The sequence below is a fragment of the Impatiens glandulifera genome, chromosome 1 (assembly GCF_907164915.1).
Source record: "Impatiens glandulifera chromosome 1, dImpGla2.1, whole genome shotgun sequence".
Classification (NCBI taxonomy): domain Eukaryota; kingdom Viridiplantae; phylum Streptophyta; class Magnoliopsida; order Ericales; family Balsaminaceae; genus Impatiens; species Impatiens glandulifera.
Window position 1 is genome coordinate 69,930,300 of NC_061862.1, and position 20,134 is coordinate 69,950,433.

Here is a 20,134-nt window from a genome sequence, read left to right on the forward strand (position 1 = left end):
CAAACTAACGGTTCACATGAAGTGTGAATCGTTTCATAGTAGAGCGCTGCACAACAATGTAAAGCAAATTTTATAGTAGAGTGTTGCACAATAGTTCTCATATAAAGCGCACTTTACATAATAGCTGCTTTGAAGTATCTCACATGTAAAGCGCGTTTTACACGATAGTGAGTCTCCCGTAAAAACATGTTTTACATGATAGCTGATGTGAAGCAACTCTCATGTAAATTGCGCTTTACATGATATATATGCTTTACAGAAGTTTTACATTAGTTAATAATAACATAATATTTTCCCTCTCCTCAGCTCATCTTGCTCTCTACTTTTTATGATTTCTAACCCTATTTCACATCTCAAATTTTCGTCAAAAACAACCTCCATATCTTGCTAAATAGTACGTTTTTAACATTATTTGCATAAAATAAAACCTTATTTTGGTTGGTTTTGGAAAATCATATTGAGTGTTTTGTTAATATTCAGGAAACAAACAATCAAATCATCGCGGTATCCAACAATGAAATTCCTGTGCTATCAAACATCGACAAAAATGATGTGAGATAACGTATTTGATTAATACAATGTTTCTAATATTTCAAATTCATAATGATGGTTGCTGTATAACGTGCTTCACATGAAAAATGAATGTTTTTTTATAATTTTTTTGGTTAGGTAAAGTTATGAAGAAACAATATCAAAGGAAGAGAAAGATTCAATCTAAGTCTACTCCTGAAAATGATGAATCATTGAAAAATGTTGAAGGCTTATCTCTGCTCGCTTCTTGTGCAACTACTGATTCTAAAATCCCAAATTCCCCAAAAGAAGGAAGGTTACTTTTAAAACCAAAACCTCCATGAACAACTTTTAACCTGATTTAAAACCTCTCCGGGAAACAAAAGGAAGTCGTCAATACCATCAGTTTTGGTTCTCTTCTTTCACTGGGCATCTCAAAATGCCCAGTTCACTTTTTCAAACACCACGTGAGCAATTTTGACGTCAATAAGAGATGTATTGTATTAAACAATGGTGACGAGATCTCGATTGATGAAAATTTTGTCTAATTTGTGTTGAACATCCTTAAGGGGAATTGGAATTTGTTGAGTCCCTTGATAACGATCCAAAAGACACTACATATAATGATTTCCTAATCCATTGGAGGAGTAGATGGGTTTTCAATAATAGCAAGGGAGGTCCTAAAATAAATGCTGCCACATACAATTTTAGAAAACAAAAGTGCAAACAACAATTTTAAAATTGACTTCGTTGTGTATGTTGTATCAAGTTTTTCTTTTTACAACACAAAATACACAATCCAGGTATACAATCTTTTATTCATATGTTCTCTTCTTTCTTTATATTTGTATTCGTGAATACTTATATATCTATTTTATTAATGAAATTTTAAAATTCTAAAATCCTGTTGATAACATAAAGAACTCCAACTGGTGCAAGTTCACAATGATAGGATTGGTTGAGAGCGCCAAAAAATGGCAAACGAACAATGGTTCCTTCTTTCATGGACCTCTAAAATTTCTAATGGTAATATCTATTAACATATAAGTATTCTCTTATTTATATTTGATAGATTTCATTAACATGTTTCATATATTTTTTCCAGTTATGCTACATCTACATCGATGGGGTTGTTGTTGAAAACATGCTACAACCACATCAAAAGTCGTTTCCAATCATCTAATGTTGGAATGACGTTAAAGTGTTCAAGAGAATCTTAGTAGAATCTCAAGAAGATGGTTTTGGACGTAGGAGACATATTGCACGCCTTTCAATTCTTGAAGGGAATTATCCTGAGCATCATCTTGATATGCCGAATAAGGATTTGGAAGAGAATCATCCTGAGATTCCAGATAAGGATTTGGGAGAGGATCCTCATGAGAATCAAATGTAGGATTTGGCAGAGGCTCAATGTGAGAATCAAGTACATATATTAACGTCCAAAGTGGTTGATGCTTTCAAGCATATAACACAAAATCTACTTGATCTATCAAATGAGTTGGAGGAACACGACATTGATCCCAACCCTATTTTTTATGCCGGTATCTAGGGGTGTTCATCGGTTCGGTTTTCGGGTTATTTGAGTTCTTCGGTTCGATTTATTCGAATTTTTATTTTTTTAGCCAATTCGAAAACCGAACCGAATTCGTTTTTTTTTTAATTTTTAGAACTAGCATAACTCAAAATAAATTGAACCAGCCAGGAATTGAACACGGGTCTATACCATGGCAGGGTATTATTCTACCACTAGACCACTGATGCTTTTGTTTTCTTTTTTCTTTTATTATAATTTGATTATTTTGAACTTTTTCTTAAGATAAGTTTGAAAAAATAAATAATAAAAAATGAAAAAATAAATAATAAAAAATGAATTCGGTTTTCGGTTTGGTTTTCGAGTTGAAACCCAAACTCGAAAACCAATTCGAAAACCGTATTTGAATTCAAATTGGTTTTAAATTCGATTCGAAAACCGAAAATGAAATTCGAATTCGGTTTATTCGAATTCGGTGAATTAGAATTTGGTCGGATATTCGGTTCAGACCAGATATTGAACACCCCTACCGGTATCCACAATTTTACCAAGTCCATTTTTTACCAAAAATATGTGGAGAGTTGGAGAAATAATATCAATGTGACCGATGGTCTACATATTAAAGACCATCCAAAGGCTCAATGTCAAGATGGAGGACAATGAAAATGATAACAATTCAAACAGAAGTCCCCCTAATTGTCAATATCTATGTACATATTGAAGACCATTCAAAGACTCACTTTCAAGAAAGGGACATTGAAAAAGAAGACATTTCAAACAAAAGTCCCCCCAGTTGCTAATATCAATGAAGAGTCCGATGATGTACATACTGAAGACAGGACCGACCCTGAAAATTGGGGCCCCAATGCAAATATATATTTTGTGGCACCTAAAATTGTAAATATTTTTTTTTAAATTATAATAATATAAAATGAGATATAAATGGTTAATGTATTATAATATGAAAAGTAGAGATAAAAAAGTTATATATATATATATATATTGAATAATATATATTTAATATGAAAAGAGAAAAATAAGATTAATAACATAATATATAATTAATAATACTATTAAATATTGAAAAATGGGGGCCCTATAAAGGTGGGGGACCCTATGCAACTGCATAGGTTGCCTTACCCCCAGAGTTGACCCTGATTGAAGACCATCCAAAGGCTTAAGAGGATAATGAAAGTCCGATGGCTGAGAGGAATGAAGACCATCCAATGGTCGAGAGTGACAATGATGAAGAGACAAATTGCGTAAATATTAAAGACTATTCAAAGAGAAATATTACCAAGCTTTCGTTGGTCCTTCGAAGCCCTTATGTGGAAAATATCGTCAAGAAGCTTGGAAAAATATCAATCAACGAAAAGCTAATGGCGGGTCTTGTATTTTGTCAAGAACTGAATCCCATGTAAAGTTTTTCTCAAAACATCTATTTATTAGAATTTTGTAATATCAAGTAATATATGTTCTTAATGTGCTTTGTAGGGAGCTGTTTTACATCGGCCCAAACTCCACTTTATCACTTCAAGTTTTACAACAATGGAAGAAAATATGCATGTTGATAGTGAAGTAATTGATGCTTGGGATAATATCTTGAAAATGAATTTTAAAAGGCAACCAAGGCATGATAAACGAATAATTTGTTTCACGACATTGTCCTATGTAAGTTATGTTTCACGAATAATTTATGTTTTATACTCAACTCAACATTCATGTGATTGATATTTATAATTTATTTACAAGTGTTGGAAAAACATGATCCTAGTTACTTTAATAGCAAACTCGATCATGAAATGACTAACTTTAACATATCAAAAAATAACTCAATTATGCCGACCTTGTAAGTAAAACTTTCAAATAATAATTATAGTTTATGCTTTATTCACTAATAATCAATAACTCTGTTTTTTTATATATTCCTTCCGTTAATCATTTCCGGTCATTTTTATGTTGTTTGTATAAATATGATTGTACAAAAAGTATAAAAATTTGACAACAAGCCACTTTCAATTGGTGTTACGTTGTACCAAAAATTACTAATATAAGAAAATATAAAAGTTTTTTGTTAGTTTTTTTGGCTCAAATAGGTTTTCTCTTAGTTGTTCTAGTCAAGTAATCTATATATATATTAATGTTTAAAATCAACAAGCATCACATTAATCCACGTCATCATGTATATAATCCACGTCATCATGTATTTTCTCCCTTCTCTCTCCTACTCTCTCTTTGTTTATTAAATTTTGTTTTCCATTACCATATATATATATATATATATATATTTTCTTAACATATATCATCTAAAAAATTATCTATATTAATATTAATTCAAGATATAAACAATTTTTTTTTTTGTTATAAATGCACTTACCTTCATAATTTTTATATTTATTTTATATATACATATATATAAACTTTTTTTTTGTTACAAATACACCTACCTTCATAATTTTATATTTATTTGTTACCTTACATATATTATATTATTTTTCATCATTAATTTTATATAAATACATTTTATCTTTTATCATACATTTTTTCTCTCATATATATATATATATATATATATATAATATTTTGTTAGGATCGGGGACGCCCTTGGAGGACCGGGGTGTTTTTCCGGTTTCGGGGAAGGGTGGCCGCTTACAACACACACACTTTGGTGATAGTCCGGTTAGAGACTAAAACCGTTCTCAGCACTGCACAAACTGTCACAGACTCTTGAACCGGGTTCAAGGGCGGAAATGTCTGTTTCAGGTTGAAGCAACTTATGCGACTTTAGATGATGTTTTAGAAGGAGTCGGTTTTATGGATATGAGTGACCGGTTTTAGGAGTATGATTAGTTTGAGGTTAGGCTAAATAATAAAAGCAAAGGAAAGAACACGAGACACGGATTTGTTTATGGATGTTCGGAGCAAACCCTCCTACGTCACCCCTTCTTCTCAGGTTATGAGAAGGATCTCCACTAACTCTTAGAGTTACAACAATACTGTCGGTCGAGCCCAACTTCGCTACTCGTCGGTTACACCAAACTCACACTTTGATGTAATACAACAACTCAACACAACAACACACAAAAAGCTTCCGGTTTTAGACACACCGGTTTGGAATATAAGAGTTTATCTCTCTAACTAATTTGTTTTTCGTGATTCGTAACTTCACAAATTGTGTTCGTAACTTGCATTTAATGAAGACGTTTGATCTTCCTTTTATAGCTGAAAGTAGCCAATGGTCAATTTCTTCTCTCTCCTTTGGATTGGTTGATCGTTATCACGCCGGTGCAGAGAGGTAGCTTGCACGCTTCACCCTCTTGGACAGATCAATTTGGACACATGGCAGACATGCCGCTTCACCCTCTTGGACAGATCAATTTGGACACATGGCAGACATGCGCTTAACCGGTTTGCATGTTGGACACATGGCAGCTCTTAGCCGGCCGCCTGCCTGACAGCTACCTGCTGCCTGGAGATTGTTTCTGGATTTGGACAAGCATGCCTGACAGCTACCTGCTGCCTGGATATTGCTTCTGGATTTGGATTGCTCATTTAATAACCGGAGCTTGACAGCATTTAATCAACCGGAACATTTATGACTGAGCGGTTGCATTTAATCAACCGGAACATTTATGACTGAGCGGCTGCATTTAATCAACCGGAGCATTTATGACCAACCGGTTGACTCAACTTCTTGGACGAACTGGTTGCTTTTACTACAAACCGAAGTCAAACAACCGAACGGGTATATATATTTCCAAGCGAATGGATTTTGCTCAATTTCCCTGAAATAGCAAAACTTTAAATAATATTTGCAGCCAGTGGGATTTGATCCCTGGTCACCTATGTGACAGGCAGATGCGTTTACCACTACGCTACAACAACTTCTTGTTATATTTAAACCAATTAATATACTTGATATAACTTAGCGGTTTAACATATATATTTGAACTTAGTTTTATCTATTCATTAAACTTTTCATAAGTTATAACAATTATTTTCTATCAATTTCTCCCTTTTTGATTATTTAGAATAAATATTCAAAAATCGTAATGTGTGGCCAGTTTAAAATTAATCTACTTAATTTTTCTATCAATTTCTCCCTTTTTGATTATTTAGAATAAATATTCAAAACTTGTAATGTGTGGCCGGTTTTTAAAAAAAAAACTTATATTTGTTTGACCGGTTTTTGAAGAGCTTACACTTGTTTGGCCGGTTTTAAAGAGCTTACATTTGTTTGCCCGGTTTTAAAGAGCTTACATTTGTTTGGCCGGTTTTAAAGAGCTTACACTTGTTTGGCCGGTTTTAAAGAGCTTACACTTGTTTGGCCGGTTTTTGGAAAAACGGTTTGGTTTAAGGAAAATTTTTTTTTTTTAAACAAATTTTCTTCAAATTTTGTAATCTAACAATCCTAAAATATTTCTAAGGGAAGAAAACTTAGACTCGAGAAGTGGCTTTGTGAGGATGTTAGCCACTTCATGCTTGTTCCCTTCAAATGATGTGTTCGTCAGTAGCCGGCTGTCCGGATGCCATGCTGTCTCTTCCAAGCTTCTGTCTTGATTTACCTGCATTCATAGACAATAGAAAATTTGGTCCCCATTTTTCTTTGGGTCCGTGGCTTATTAATCCCTTGGGAATCCATACTTTGATTATTTTGATGGATTTTCCGTTGTGTGTATGTATAGTATATCTACCTGATGATGATTTAACTTTAAAAGATGTTTTTCGGTAAACATCTCTAAACTTTCGTTCAAATTTTTCTTTTCCATACAAACTGGCTTCCCTTCTCTCAGGTTTCAGCCAGCTTGAAGTTGGTTTTACATAAATCATCTCATCCTTTGAAGTTAAAACATTACAGCTTATAATTTCTTCCTTAAGCTTCTCATTCACAGATGAGATCTCATTTATTGAAACATCAACCTCTTTGATTTGAGATGAACATTTTGAACTATCAGATTTAATTTTTGAAATAGTTTGATTAAGGGATTTTGACAGTTTTCTATACTTAATGACCATGTCATTTAGTGCAGCAATTAGATCATCTCGTGTAAAATCATCAAAAGAGAGATCAAATACCTCAAATTCTTTCTTAGCCGTGAAGCAGATTTCAGCTTTATCATCATTGTCGATGGATGATGAGTCGTCCGAATCGCTATCGGCCCATTTTTCCTTGCCTTCAACAGCCATTAGAGCCTTCTGCTCTTACTGGTTCTCCTTTGTTTGATCACTACCTTCAAACAGTTGGATCAACTTTTCCCACAATTCTTTTCCCGTTTCGCATTCCATGACTTTCTCGAAAGTGTTGTTATCCAAAGATTTGAAAATATGTCTCATGCAATGGTTGTCTATGTTACTTCTTCTCCTATCTTCAGTCGTCCATTCTTCCGTCTCCTTATTAATCTTTATCGGACCCTCCTTTAGGATAGTGCTCATTTCATCATCCAACGTGATCAGATGTAAATACATCTGAACCTTCCAGCCGCTAAACGCTTCACTGTTTAGCATTGGCGGCTTGTCGCTGTGGGTCATGCTTCCCAACTTCTTCGGTTGCTTGAGTGCTAAGAACCTCGCTCTGATACCACTTGTTAGGATCGGGGACGCCCTTGGAGGACCGGGGTGTTTTTCCGGTTTCGGGGAAGGGTGGCCGCTTACAACACACACACTTTGGTGATAGTCCGGTTAGAGACTAAAACCGTTCTCAGCACTGCACAAACTGTCACAGACTCTTGAACCGGGTTCAAGGGCGGAAATGTCTGTTTCAGGTTGAAGCAACTTATACGACTTTAGATGATGTTTTAGAAGGAGTCGATTTTATGGATATGAGTGACCGGTTTTAGGAGTATGATTAGTTTGAGGTTAGGCTAAATAATAAAAGCAAAGGAAAGAACACGAGACACGGATTTGTTTATGGATGTTCGGAGCAAACCCTCCTACGTCACCCCTTCTTCTCAGGTTATGAGAAGGATCTCCACTAACTCTTAGAGTTACAACAATACTGCCGGTCGAGCCCAACTTCGCTACTCGCCGGTTACACCAAACTCACACTTTGATGTAATACAACAACTCAACACAACAACACACAAAAAGCTTCCGGTTTTAGACACACCGGTTTGGAATATAAGAGTTTATCTCTCTAACTAATTTGTTTTTCGTGATTCGTAACTTCACAAATTGTGTTCGTAACTTGCATTTAATGAAGACGTTTGATCTTCCTTTTATAGCTGAAAGTAGCCAACGATCACTTTCTTCTCTCTCCTTTGGATTGGTTGATTGTTATCACGCCGGTGCAGAGAGGTAGCTTACACGCTTCACCTTCTTGGACAGATCAATTTGGACACATGGCAGACATGCGCTTAACCGGTTTGCATGTTGGACACATGGCAACTCTTAGCCGGCTGTCTGCATTTATGACTGAGCGGCTGCATTTAATCAACCGGAGCATTTATGACCAACCGGTTGACTCAACTTCTTGGACAAACCGGTTGCTTTTACTACAAACCGAAGTCAAACAACCAAACGGTATATATATTTCCAAGCGAATGGATTTTGCTCAATTTGCAGCCAGTGGGATTTGATCCCTGGTCACCTGTGTGACAGGCAGAGGCGTTTACCACTACGCTACAACATCTTCTTGTTATATTTAAACCAATTAATATACTTGATATAACTTAGCGGTTTAACATATATATTTGAACTTAGTTTTATCTATTCATTAAACTTTTCATAAGTTATAACAATTATTTTCTATCAATTTCTCCCTTTTTGATTATTTAGAATAAATATTCAAAAATCGTAATGTGTGGCCGGTTTAAAATTAATCTACTTAATTTTTCTATCAATTTCTCCCTTTTTGATTATTTAGAATAAATATTCAAAAATCGTAATGTGTGGCCGGTTTAAAATTAATCTACTTAATTTTTCTATCATATTTTCTTTATGAGTATAAATAATTTTTATATTAATATAAAAATTAACTAATTGGTACGAGCATTTGAAAGTGTGAGGTCACGAGATGAAGGTCGGGTGGTGGGTGGTTTGTCGAGTGTGAGGTCGGAATTAGTGGTTGGTATGACAAACATTTGAAAGTGTGAGGTCACGAGATGAAAGTCGGGTGGTGGGTGGTTTGTCGAGTGTGAGGTCAGAAGTAGTGATTGTTATGACGAGCATTAGAAAATGTGAGGTCACGAGATGGAGGTCGGGTGGTGCGTGGTTTGTCGAGTGTAAGGTCAGAATTAGTGGGTGGTTTGGCGAACATTTGAAATTATGAGGTCACGAAATGGAGGTCGGGTGGTGGGTGATTTTTCGAGTGTGAGGTTAGAATTAATGGTTGGTTTGTCGAGCATTTAAAAGTATGAGGTCACAATATAAATGTCGGGTGGTGGTTAGTGGTTGGTTTGACGTTGGATGAGAGGTTTGTGATCAATTGAGATTGGTTGTTAATTTGTTGAAGTGGAGTAAAATAGAGGTTGTCTAACATTAGTGAGTGGTTTGTCGAGGAATAGAGGCATATGAAAAAGTGTGAGTCACAATATTAGGGTTAGTGAGGTGGTTTGTCGAAGGTATAAAGAGACATATAAAAAGGTGTTAGTAACAAGATGAAGGTCAAAATTGGAGGGTTAGTGGTTGAGTTTAACGAGATATAAGAGACGTGTCATCAATTGAGGTCGACTAAGATTGGTGGGTGGTTTGCCGAGGGGATAAAAAATGCATATGAAAAAGTGTGAGTCACAAGATGAGGGTCAATTGAGGGGTTAAATGGGTGCCGAAAGAATAAAATATATGTTAATATTAAGTTTAAGATTAATATTAACATCCCACAACCATGGCCCCCGCTTAAACTCAAGACGCTTCAAGATGTAATTGAACCCGTAATTTTTCAGTTTTTTAAATCGACTTTTACCATTGGGCTACCTTGGTGGGGTTACAAGAGAGCACTTTAAACTGACTTTGAACTAACGATTCACAAGAATTAAGCTGTTGTAAAATGCAAATATGTAAATTACGGTTTACATTAAGTTGTTTTATAGTAGCTATCATGTAAAACGTGTTTTACAAGAGAGCTGTTTCACAGCAGCAAACATGTAAAGCTAAAGTTGTTTCACAACAATAAACGTGTAAATCGTTCTTTATAGGAGAGTTGTTCCATAACAATTATCTTGTAAATTATATATAGCTCTAAATTAGACAATCACAATAAATTAATTTAACAATTCAACGACTACTAATTAATTCAACGACTATTATTCATCCTGTCTTGTCATTAAATCTTATCCATTAACATTCGATCTTATCCACTAACACCAAAAATTGACGTTTGAATTTGATATGAATTTATATTATTTTGATTAAATTTTATTTAATTCAATCACTCAAATTCTCATTTTTATTTAATTATTAAAATTATTTTAAAATTTTAATAAATCCAAACCTACAAAACCATTAATGAAATAATTTTATCGATTCAAACCCATATAGAGTCCCGTTACCTACCAATGAACATAGAAAATGTGGAGATTTTGACAAGACATAATATAGTTTATAATGATGGAAGAAGCCGGAAAAAAAGTAAGTGAAAAGAGACATAATATAGTTTATACAAGATCATGTTAGTATGCTTCATATGAATCAACGAACAAACTCATATAAATAAAGTTTACTAAATGTCATAATTGATCGATTAAAAGGATCCAGTGTTACTAGGTAGTCTTTGACTCTTTTATAAAAATACCAACTCAATTATTATTTTTATATTTATAAAAATGAAGGTATTTTACTATAAATTATAACTAAATTTGTGCTCACATTTTATTATTAAATTTTGTAAATTATAAATTAATAAATATATTTTAAAATTATATAAATTATGTATATATATATATATAATAATAATAATATATATAATTTTAAATTATTTATATTAATAAAAAATAATTGAAAAGTTAATTAATAAAAAATAATTTAAAACTAACTAATAAGAAAATATAATAAAATAAATTTAAACTTAATAATTAATGTATTAATTTTTTGATTTAATTTAAATTTGGATGAGCTGTTATTTGAATAAGAAAAATAAGTTATTAAAATATTTTAAATAAAAAGAATTAAGAATAAAATATTAAAATTTTATAAATAAATTTGGTAAAATAACAAAAAGTACCTAAACAGCTGTTAATAAATAAATAAAATATTATAAATACAAATAAAATGAAAAAAGTTAAAAATAAATTAATAAAAAGAGTATCTTGATTCATAAAATAATTGAAATCATTTAGCTTGAATCGCATATAAAAAAGGTTTTACAGGAGAAGAGGGTAACGTTTTTCGTAAGAGATCGTTTGTTGGATTCGCAGTCGTATAAGAAACAATCATCAGAAGAAGAAGAATTCGTAAATCGGATTTGAAGTCGTATAAGAAACAATCAGCATCCGAAGAATTCGTAGATAATACGGCGACTGACGACGAAACCAGAACGGAGAAGATATGTTGCAAAAACCCCGACGTAGGTGCGAGGGCATGGCCATGGGTGCCATCGTATTGGATCTTCGTCCCGGTTTCGGAATTGGACCTTTTTCCCTAGGTATGTATATATAGATCATTGGGTTTTTTGAGTAATATAGTAGGGATTTAAAATCGATGTTGATTTTGGTATTTGCCTGATTATTGAATTAGAGAATTACAGAGGGTTGATGTCAAAATTCCATATTACTAGGTGGAGATTTCATCGGTAGAATGATATCTAGGTATCATCGGGGCTTTCTACAGATGATGTTTGATTATTATTGAGTTTAATTGGGAAAAGAAGCTTTGTCGATGATTCATACAATGAAAAATAGGAATTCTGTTACTTTAAGTATGATCAGTTAACTTGATTATGCTCTGTTGATTTTTAATCTGCTTTTGCTTGTTATTTGTTTCAGGAATGCCGATATCTGAAGCTTTTGCTCAGATTGAGCAACAACCTAACATCTATGATGTTGTTCATATGAAATATCTAGACGAGGTTTGAGGCTAACCACCTGTTGCACTTAGTTTCTTTGGATTATTTGATTTCTTATGAAACCCTTTTGCTATTAGAAAACATTACATTACCTTTCACTTTTGAAACTTCTAGAGATAACCTCTTAAGGAACTGAATTTAGTCATATTCGTTGAAATCTCTTGTATCTAAATTGAGAGATCAGCAGTGAATTAATAGTTGAGTTACTTTTATTATTTATTTAACAAATAGTAAACAAGAGTTGGAAATCAAGAATCTCCCAACTTGCCATTAAACCATATCTTGTCTAAGAGAAATTTCTTGACACAGATACCTTTATTTCCATGTTTGAAGCCACCTTATTACCTACTTTAATATATAAATAACACCCCATTTTTTATACTAGAAGGTCAGAAAATGGGAATAGATACTAGAGAAATTGTCTGGAGCCATCATCCAAGTATCAAAAACTATGGTGCTAAATAAACAATGGCAATTGATTCCTTTCTGCTTGTTGTATTCTTTTATCATATCTCTTTTTATAGATTATACTCGTGTAATTGTAAATATGGATGATATTGTGACTTGTAGCATTCTTCCACTGTTTTTTCTTGTTATTTTTTCAAGACATGCTGTCCGTTTGATTACCTTGGTTTCATTCAACAGGAGCCTTTAAAGCTCGATATAGTTTTAAGCTTCCCAGACCACGGCTTTCATCTTCGTTTTGATCCTTGGTCACAGGTACCCCCTCATTCATAGCTTAGATTTAGTACTTACTACTTAGAATTTCAATTTTATTCCTATAGTAGAAGAATTCAGATATTTTATTTGAATGTTTTGATTCTGATATCCTTTTGTGCATCTTGATTTTCATGTTTATAATAGGGTTGCACATGAAATATATGACTAGAATCATCTTAATTTACACAGGATTGCGTTTTTACTCAATACCATTTTGTAAATCTATTTGAGACTAGAGAAATGATGGAGAGCGAGAAAAATATTGACAAGAAATTGTAGGGAATGACGTGTCATCTTTTAAGTTGATTGAAAATCTGAAAATTCTCTCCTATTAAATTTTCAATCCATTTTAAAGATGACACATCATTCCTTACAATTTCTTGTCAATATTTTTTCTGTTCTCTATCATAAGTCTTGAGACTATAGATATGTTCTCATACGTGTGTAAGGGAAATCTGCCTAGAGAAGTTCATGAGATATGTGTATAATTGGAAAATGGGTATATTTAGACATGAACTTTCCTAAAAGCGGCAAATATACTCATGAATGCATAAATAGACGAATATACACATTAACTTCTTTAAATGGGTACAACATTTCACAATAGTTCATTAACTGAAAAAGAGAAATTCTAACAGCTGTGTAATGTTTCACCTATTTAAAGAATTTGCGGGTATATTCCCTTTGAGAAAGTTCATGTATATATATTCCCTTTTATTTCCAATATAATATGAATGGCATTATTTACAGTGAATATACCTCAACAGTAGTATTAGATAAGATGGATCATTTTATTAAATTTGGAAAGCATATCAAAAAGTTAATCTTCAGCATTTGCTTAGAAACGAGATGCCTAGTAGATATCCTTCTGGGGAGTATGGTATTGATAACTATTATATCTTCCTTTCTCAGAGGTTACGCTTAATTGAAGTATTTGATGTCAAACGATTACAAATGCGATACGCCTCTTCTCTCATTGGGTAAGTTAATAACTATTTTTGGTACTTTACATTTTGCATTTATTTCTTAATCTTAAATTCCATTTGTACTTCAGGGGGCCGTCAACTCTGGCAACCTTTGTAGCCGTTTATGCTCTTTTCGGACCCACGTTTCCTGGAATGTATGACAATGATAGAGGCATTTATACGCTTTTTTATCCTGTATGTACATTTATCTCATATACCTTTTGGGTAGTTGTTTTCTTAATCAATGCAAAATGGAAGACTGAGATTTCCTGCTTCCAGATGCTAATGTCTTTTATTTCAGGGGTTATCATTTGCCTTTCCTATTCCTACCCAATATATGGGTTGCTGTCTTAGCGGAGAAGGTAATTGATTTGAGTTGATCCTTCTTATGAGAATTATAAGTCTACCCTATACTTATTGATCTCTTTGCTTTTATTATAGCTGAACTACCGTTGGAATTTCCTGATGGCACTACTCCAGTTACGTGCCGTGTATCTATTTATGATAGCTCTGCAGGCAGCAAAGTTGGAGTAGGCTCCTTAATGGACAAGGCTTCTGTTCCTCTGCAGCCTGCAGGCAGTCTTTACATGGAAGAAGTACATGTTATGGTTAGTTCACTCTTCTTTCTTTTTTTCTTTGTGTCCCAAGGTTGGCTAGTACGACCCCTGTAGTCATGATCCCTTTTTAATCAGAACGTTCCTAGTGGGAATCATACCTGAGACTTTTGGTCTACAAGGTTAGTTCTCCTTTTGGTTCAGCTTTGAGGAGGATGTGTTGTTTATTCTTTTTCTCCTGAGTTTTATCCCACATCATTTGGGAACTTGATCTTGATCTTCAAACTAAGCAGTATGTTGTCAATTTATACATTGTTTAGATGTAAATTTAATCCATGAATATTTAATCGATATATGAATAGCAAGTTGCTTGTTTTGGGGATACTTTCATATTATAGAAATATGCTGTATTTTGAATGCATACCCTGAACCTTTTTTCTGTGATTCCAGCTTGGGAATGAATTACGGTTTACTGTTGGTGGACAGCATCTTCCATTTGGTGCATCACCACAGGTAGGGAATTTCTCTCTGCTATATTACTATGCGTGAAGTGAACCATCATTTAAATGATAACTTCGTCATAACCATAGTCAACGCTAAAGTCGCATCTCCTATAATAGAAATCGACGATCAACCTTGTAACTGCTAGTTTCATGACTTTGTTTTGAAGTTAAAAAAAAACTCAAAAAACATTAAGAATCATTGGTGTAAAGGTACAACTCAGAATGACTCATTTCCTACCGTCGTAGTTTATCCGATAAGAGAAGTGATGCAAATGATAGAGTAAATAAATTTCTAGTGGAAAGGTGAAGATATGATAAATTTCCAAAATCCAAATTTTTGCTGAAATTCTTTAAACATGACCTTATCTTAGAGGAGAGTCTTATCAGCTATGTGTATATCAACTTAATTTTTGCTTTAATACAGGATGTATGGACCGAGTTAGGTCGCCCTTGTGGGATTCATCAGAAACAGGTGCGTCTTCATAACTGTGGCGCGTCCCATTTGGAAACACTTATTGTTTCTGTATATGGATCCGTTTCAAATACAAATCATAATTAAATATATGAATTTTCTAGTGACTAAATCTCATTTCCAATTCTAGATACATAAACAAAAACAACAGGGCTTGTTTGATATGGGATGAAAAAGTGGAATATTTGGGTTGAATGTCTAAAATCTTCTTGTATTTAATATTTAAAATGTTATAAAAAATAAAGGGTAATTTTGTATTTTGGTTGATGATGGGAAAGAGATTAATTGCATCAAACAAGCTCTATTTCCTTTTTTCTTAATTCCCCATTTTCACAACAAATATGAAGGTTTTCCTTTGGACTTGTGAAGATGCACTAATAATGCTCTTTTAGAGGGTTCATAACAAACATTGAAAGACATAACTTTTGATGTATACAGGTAGACCAGATGGTGATTCATTCTTCCACTGATCCTCGTCCAAGGACTACCCTTTGTGCCGACTATTTCTACAATTATTTCAGCCGCGGCTTGGATATATTGTTTGATGGACAGGTGATGTCTTTAATTTTATAAAACAGTATTCCTTTCAAAGGAAACTAATTTGCGATTTTATTTGCAGACCCACAAGATCAAGAAGTTTGTATTGCATACTAACTATCCAGGGCATGCGGATTTTAATACTTACATGAAATGCAATTTCATTCTCCATAGTTCGGATTGTAAGTTTCTTTCTATCGATAAATGTTTACTGTTAGGTTGGGAAACTAGCAAGCTTTATCTTGGTTTTTTCTTGCAGTTGATGGTTCATGCAATCCTGAAGGAAAAACTTCAAAGAACTGCATTACTTCAAGCACAAAATGGGAGCAAGTCAAGGTAAATATCTTCTGGAAAAATCTACATTTGAAAATAATCTGTCTCATCATATAGTAAAGGAAAAAAAAAATCTCTGGAATAAAAGAATCACACTATAATTTAGATCATCATCCAGAAAAAATCTTTTACCAAAACGAAAAAATAAAAAATCATTTTTAAATTTTAACTTTTGGCAATTTTTCTATGGGATTTGTTACATATATTGTGACAAATAGGTATTTCCAAGTAGGCTCTTGTTTGACTTTGATGTGAATAAGTGAACAATTATCTGCATTTTAGGAAATGGAACATGAAATTAATGACAATTGAGATGTTTTGATATAAAAAACTTCATGCTGATCATTTGGATATATCTACACTTATTAAAAAAATAAAAGTGATTTTAAAAAATAGACTAATATATGTTCAAAAAAAAAATTCCTGTACCAAATTAAGCAAAAAATTATATAGTAACTTAGATAATGATTTAGAAAATGATGTGTTTGTCAACTCATTAAGATAGCTCGTAGAAAGAGTCTTGCCTAAAAGATCAAAAGTCTAAAGATCGATTTTCACTAAATATGCCCTCAGTTGAAGTGGGTAATTGTGCTAGCCATATCAACCGAAACAACACAAATTACTCTATAATTCAATTTTAACTTTTGCAATTCGCAATAGTGCTTCTAAAGCTAGTATTACAGCCTACATAAATTAGATTTTATTATTATCTTCTTTCCTAGAGTAGAAAAAGCAAAATATTGTGTGGTTATGTACTTTCTTGTTGTGAATTTAGGAAGTTAACACGATTCCCTATTAGTTATGCACCTCACCTCAATTTGGGGCACTTTTAGTGAGAATCGAATATTAGATAAAATTCTTTCATATTGTAAAGCAAAATGGTCACCGAATTATGTGAACATTTTATTAGGACATTCTGGGAGACTGTGGCCGTGCAGCTATACAAACACAAGGATCCGCCAGCAATCCTTTTGGCTCTACTTTTGTCTATGGTTATCAGGATGTGGCATTTGAGGTAAGTTATTAGTTTTCAATGAACTTACTATTCTCCAAAGAATAAAAAGAGAATTCTTATTTTCATTTATGTTCTATGGTAGGTTATGAAGAATGGTTATATTGCAACCTTGACCCTGTTCCAGTCATAATCAAAGTATTCATCATCATCCTCTTCTCTTCACATAAACTTGGAAACAACCCACGCATAGTATGATGAAGTTGTAGAATGCTACATTTCACCCTTTGTACAGTTGACTCCTGCAACATGGATTTATTTATTTCTAAATAAATAACATGTCTTTCTGAAATTACTTGTAAAGTATATGATCCAAAACAATCATTCTTATTTCCAGTAAATGCAAGATGTTTACAACATGAGGAATTAATTATACATAGAAGCCCACCAAACCAAGGTTTAAAAATGAAAGCATTAGCTACAATTTCCATTCAACCTGCATCTTTGTACTGTCTTTGCCTTGGTCTTTTTATCCTGTGAATTGATGTCCAAGTCTAGACATCCTGTTTCAAGAAAATAAAATATGGTTGTTGATTGATGGAGATTTCACCCTAATTTCCTTCATCATTAAAAGCAAATTGATGATTTTTTAAATAAATTTGTAGTTGTGATTCGATTCCAACAAGAACCCGTCAAACGTTTGTAAAATGAGCCTATTTGAAGTTTGTAAAATGAGCCTATTTGAAAACACGTTCACACGACAAATGGCAATAACATTATGGATTCAAATAACCTATTTGAAAACAATAAATGGGTTATCTTTTTTCTTCTATATACATTTGATGTTAGAACATTTTAACATTTGATTATTTATAAAATTGTGAAATTGATCTCAATAATTCAATTGGTGGGTTTATCTCAATCTCAATAAAATTGTTAAAATTTAAAATATATACATAAAAATTAAATATTTCTCTTAATAATTAAATTTTCAACCATTAAACTATAATAAATATAGTTATTTGTATTTCAAAATAAATTTTAGGTATAATTCATTTACAGAACACAACAGTTATTCATTTCTTAACCAATACCATTTTTTTTAATAAATATAAAAAAATATTACATCAATTCCACCAATTAAAAGTTATTAATTTTAATTAAAATAAAAAATAAAATACTTAGATAGGCCAACACCAAGCAAGCATAATCAATTTCTAGACATCATCATTATTATTATTACTATAGTGTTATCCAGAGTATAATTTCATAACCTAGGAATCCAAGGTAAATAATACATGTCTCATCAATCAAATTAAGGATCATAAACAGCCTAACCTGATTTCATTGAAGATGTTTCTCATTTATTCCAGGAATTCGATTCGGCTTCATATTCAGATCAATCATATTATTATTATTATTATTGTTTGATCTAACCACCATCGACTTAGCTGCTGCTGTTTCAGTTTTAATTCCTTCCTGTTGTTCTTCCTCCATTCTCACTTTATCTCCTGGAAACTGCAAATTAAAATACAATCCAAAATTGGTTAACTTTTTTTTTTTTTTTTTCTTTTCCCCACCAATAATTATTAAAAAATAAAAATAAAAAACCTCAATTCTCTGTCTAAGCACTAGATATCGCCGATGAGTTCTTTTACCACCGACGTGAACCACCGTATCACATTGCAAACACAACGAACTCCCATCTACTTCACAGTAAAAGAATGCTGCAGATAATATATATATTAATTTTAATTTTGAAGTTATAAAATTGAAACTAATTAATTAATAATAATATAAAAAAAGAAATGGGTTTTGTTTATACCAGGAGCATTTTCACAAATATCACAAAGAGGAACGTTGGAAGGACCTGCAAGTCCGACTCTAATATGCCGACTTGCAAGCTTATTACATGTATGGATCTGTTCAAAGTATTATTTCTTTCTTTCAATATATAAATAATAAACATAATAGAATAGATCGAAATAGAATAGAATAAAATAGAATATAACCTTGTCGTCGCAATCTCGGCAAAGGGCGGCCTCATCGGCGGCGCAGAAGAGAATCGCCGCCGCGCTTTCGCATGAATCACAAAGCGACCGCATATTCGATCAGATTATAGGTTTAAAATCCGGATCAATAAAGGCGATTGATTGATGATTAGAGTGTGCTACTGGTCATGCGGGGGCGGAGATTGAGGGGGACCTTCAGAGACGATGACATTCGAGTTTAGACGATGATGAAGAAGACATGTATCGGATTCCAATTTCCATCTCCCAACTTGTCTTAAATAATTATTATCAATTTTCAATCATTATTTATTAGTTTTTGTTAAAATAATATAATTATACAATTTGTTGTCCGTATTGATTTAACATTTTTTTTTGTTGGGAATAAATTTAATACACTTTTCTTCGTCTTCGTCGATCCATTAACTAAAATAATAAAAGACATTCTATTTTTTAATTTTATTATTATATATTAATAAAATTTATTCGGATCCAAATTATTTATTTTTATGTTTATTTTTTATTTTGGTCATTGAATATAGAAAAGATTATGGGATCTATGTTACAATAAAGAGCAAAATAGTCATATTTTTTTTTTATATTATTATTTTTTAAAATATTTTGCTCCTTCCTGGAAAGAGAACAAATAATCTTTTTTGACTCGAATAAGACCTAAAAAGTGCATTCCAATGCTTAACCAACCTAGGTTTTTCTTATCAAGAAAATTTCACAAAATCATCAGCATTTTTTTTCTCTTCGGATTTACAAATACGATTAATCATATAAAAATAATTAATAACTCTTATTGATTATTGTATTAATTAAACAGTTTGTCTCAATCATATTTAAACACGGCCTTATATTAAAATAAATGATTAAGCTTTATTATAATAATAATAATAATAATAATAATAATAATAATAATAATAATCTGCTTCTAAATTAAAACCACGTTAGTCGTACATTTTGTATAGGTTGATATTTATGATGGGTTTTGAATGAGGCTACCCTCACTCAACCTCCTGAAACTTTTTAATAATACAAAAATTTT

At 32.5% G+C, this 20,134-nt stretch overlaps 2 protein-coding genes across 3 annotated transcripts; one reads left to right on the top strand and one right to left on the bottom strand.

Annotated features, from left to right (window-relative positions):
* The first annotated feature begins 11,342 nt into the window (after positions 1-11,342).
* On the top strand, positions 11,343-17,429 carry LOC124918842 (PHAF1 protein At3g51130). Its single transcript, XM_047458901.1, has 14 exons — positions 11,343-11,618; positions 11,959-12,041; positions 12,684-12,758; positions 13,671-13,738; positions 13,813-13,918; positions 14,025-14,085; positions 14,165-14,331; positions 14,728-14,790; positions 15,205-15,252; positions 15,691-15,804; positions 15,872-15,971; positions 16,049-16,125; positions 17,033-17,137; positions 17,220-17,429. Exons 1-14 carry the CDS (start codon positions 11,522-11,524, stop codon positions 17,265-17,267), a joined length of 1,212 nt encoding a protein of 403 aa, XP_047314857.1. The 5' UTR covers positions 11,343-11,521; the 3' UTR covers positions 17,268-17,429.
* A 33-nt stretch (positions 17,430-17,462) lies between these two features.
* Positions 17,463-19,323, bottom strand: LOC124918844 (B-box zinc finger protein 18-like). Of its 2 annotated transcripts, XM_047458902.1 has the most exons (5): positions 19,087-19,322; positions 18,900-18,996; positions 18,686-18,801; positions 18,413-18,592; positions 17,463-17,637 (listed from the first exon to the last, which is right to left on the bottom strand). In XM_047458902.1, exons 1-4 carry the CDS (start codon positions 19,177-19,179, stop codon positions 18,419-18,421), a joined length of 480 nt encoding a protein of 159 aa, XP_047314858.1. In that variant the 5' UTR covers positions 19,180-19,322; the 3' UTR covers positions 17,463-17,637; positions 18,413-18,418. The 2 variants fall into 2 exon arrangements, with proteins under 2 accessions (XP_047314858.1, XP_047314859.1); XM_047458903.1 differs by lacking the exon at positions 17,463-17,637 and having other exon boundaries at positions 18,282-18,592; positions 19,087-19,323.
* Positions 19,324-20,134: the final 811 nt, after the last annotated feature.

What these genes read in the sequence shown, in the direction of transcription:
- LOC124918842 (XM_047458901.1), top strand. Translation starts at nt 11,522, where the DNA reads ATGTTGCAAAAACCCCGACGTAGGTGCGAGGGCATGGCCATGGGTGCC. An exon ending in GTTTTGATCCTTGGTCACAG is followed by an intron (nt 12,759 to 13,670) that starts GTACCCCCTCAT and finishes TTCCTTTCTCAG; the next exon opens with AGGTTACGCTTAATTGAAGT. An exon ending in GTGGGATTCATCAGAAACAG is followed by an intron (nt 15,253 to 15,690) that starts GTGCGTCTTCAT and finishes TGATGTATACAG; the next exon opens with GTAGACCAGATGGTGATTCA.
- LOC124918844 (XM_047458902.1), bottom strand. Translation starts at nt 19,179, where the DNA reads ATGCGGTCGCTTTGTGATTCATGCGAAAGCGCGGCGGCGATTCTCTTC. An exon ending in GCCGAGATTGCGACGACAAG is followed by an intron (nt 18,997 to 19,086) that starts GTTATATTCTAT and finishes TACTTTGAACAG; the next exon opens with ATCCATACATGTAATAAGCT. An exon ending in TGCTTAGACAGAGAATTGAG is followed by an intron (nt 18,593 to 18,685) that starts GTTTTTTATTTT and finishes TTTAATTTGCAG; the next exon opens with TTTCCAGGAGATAAAGTGAG.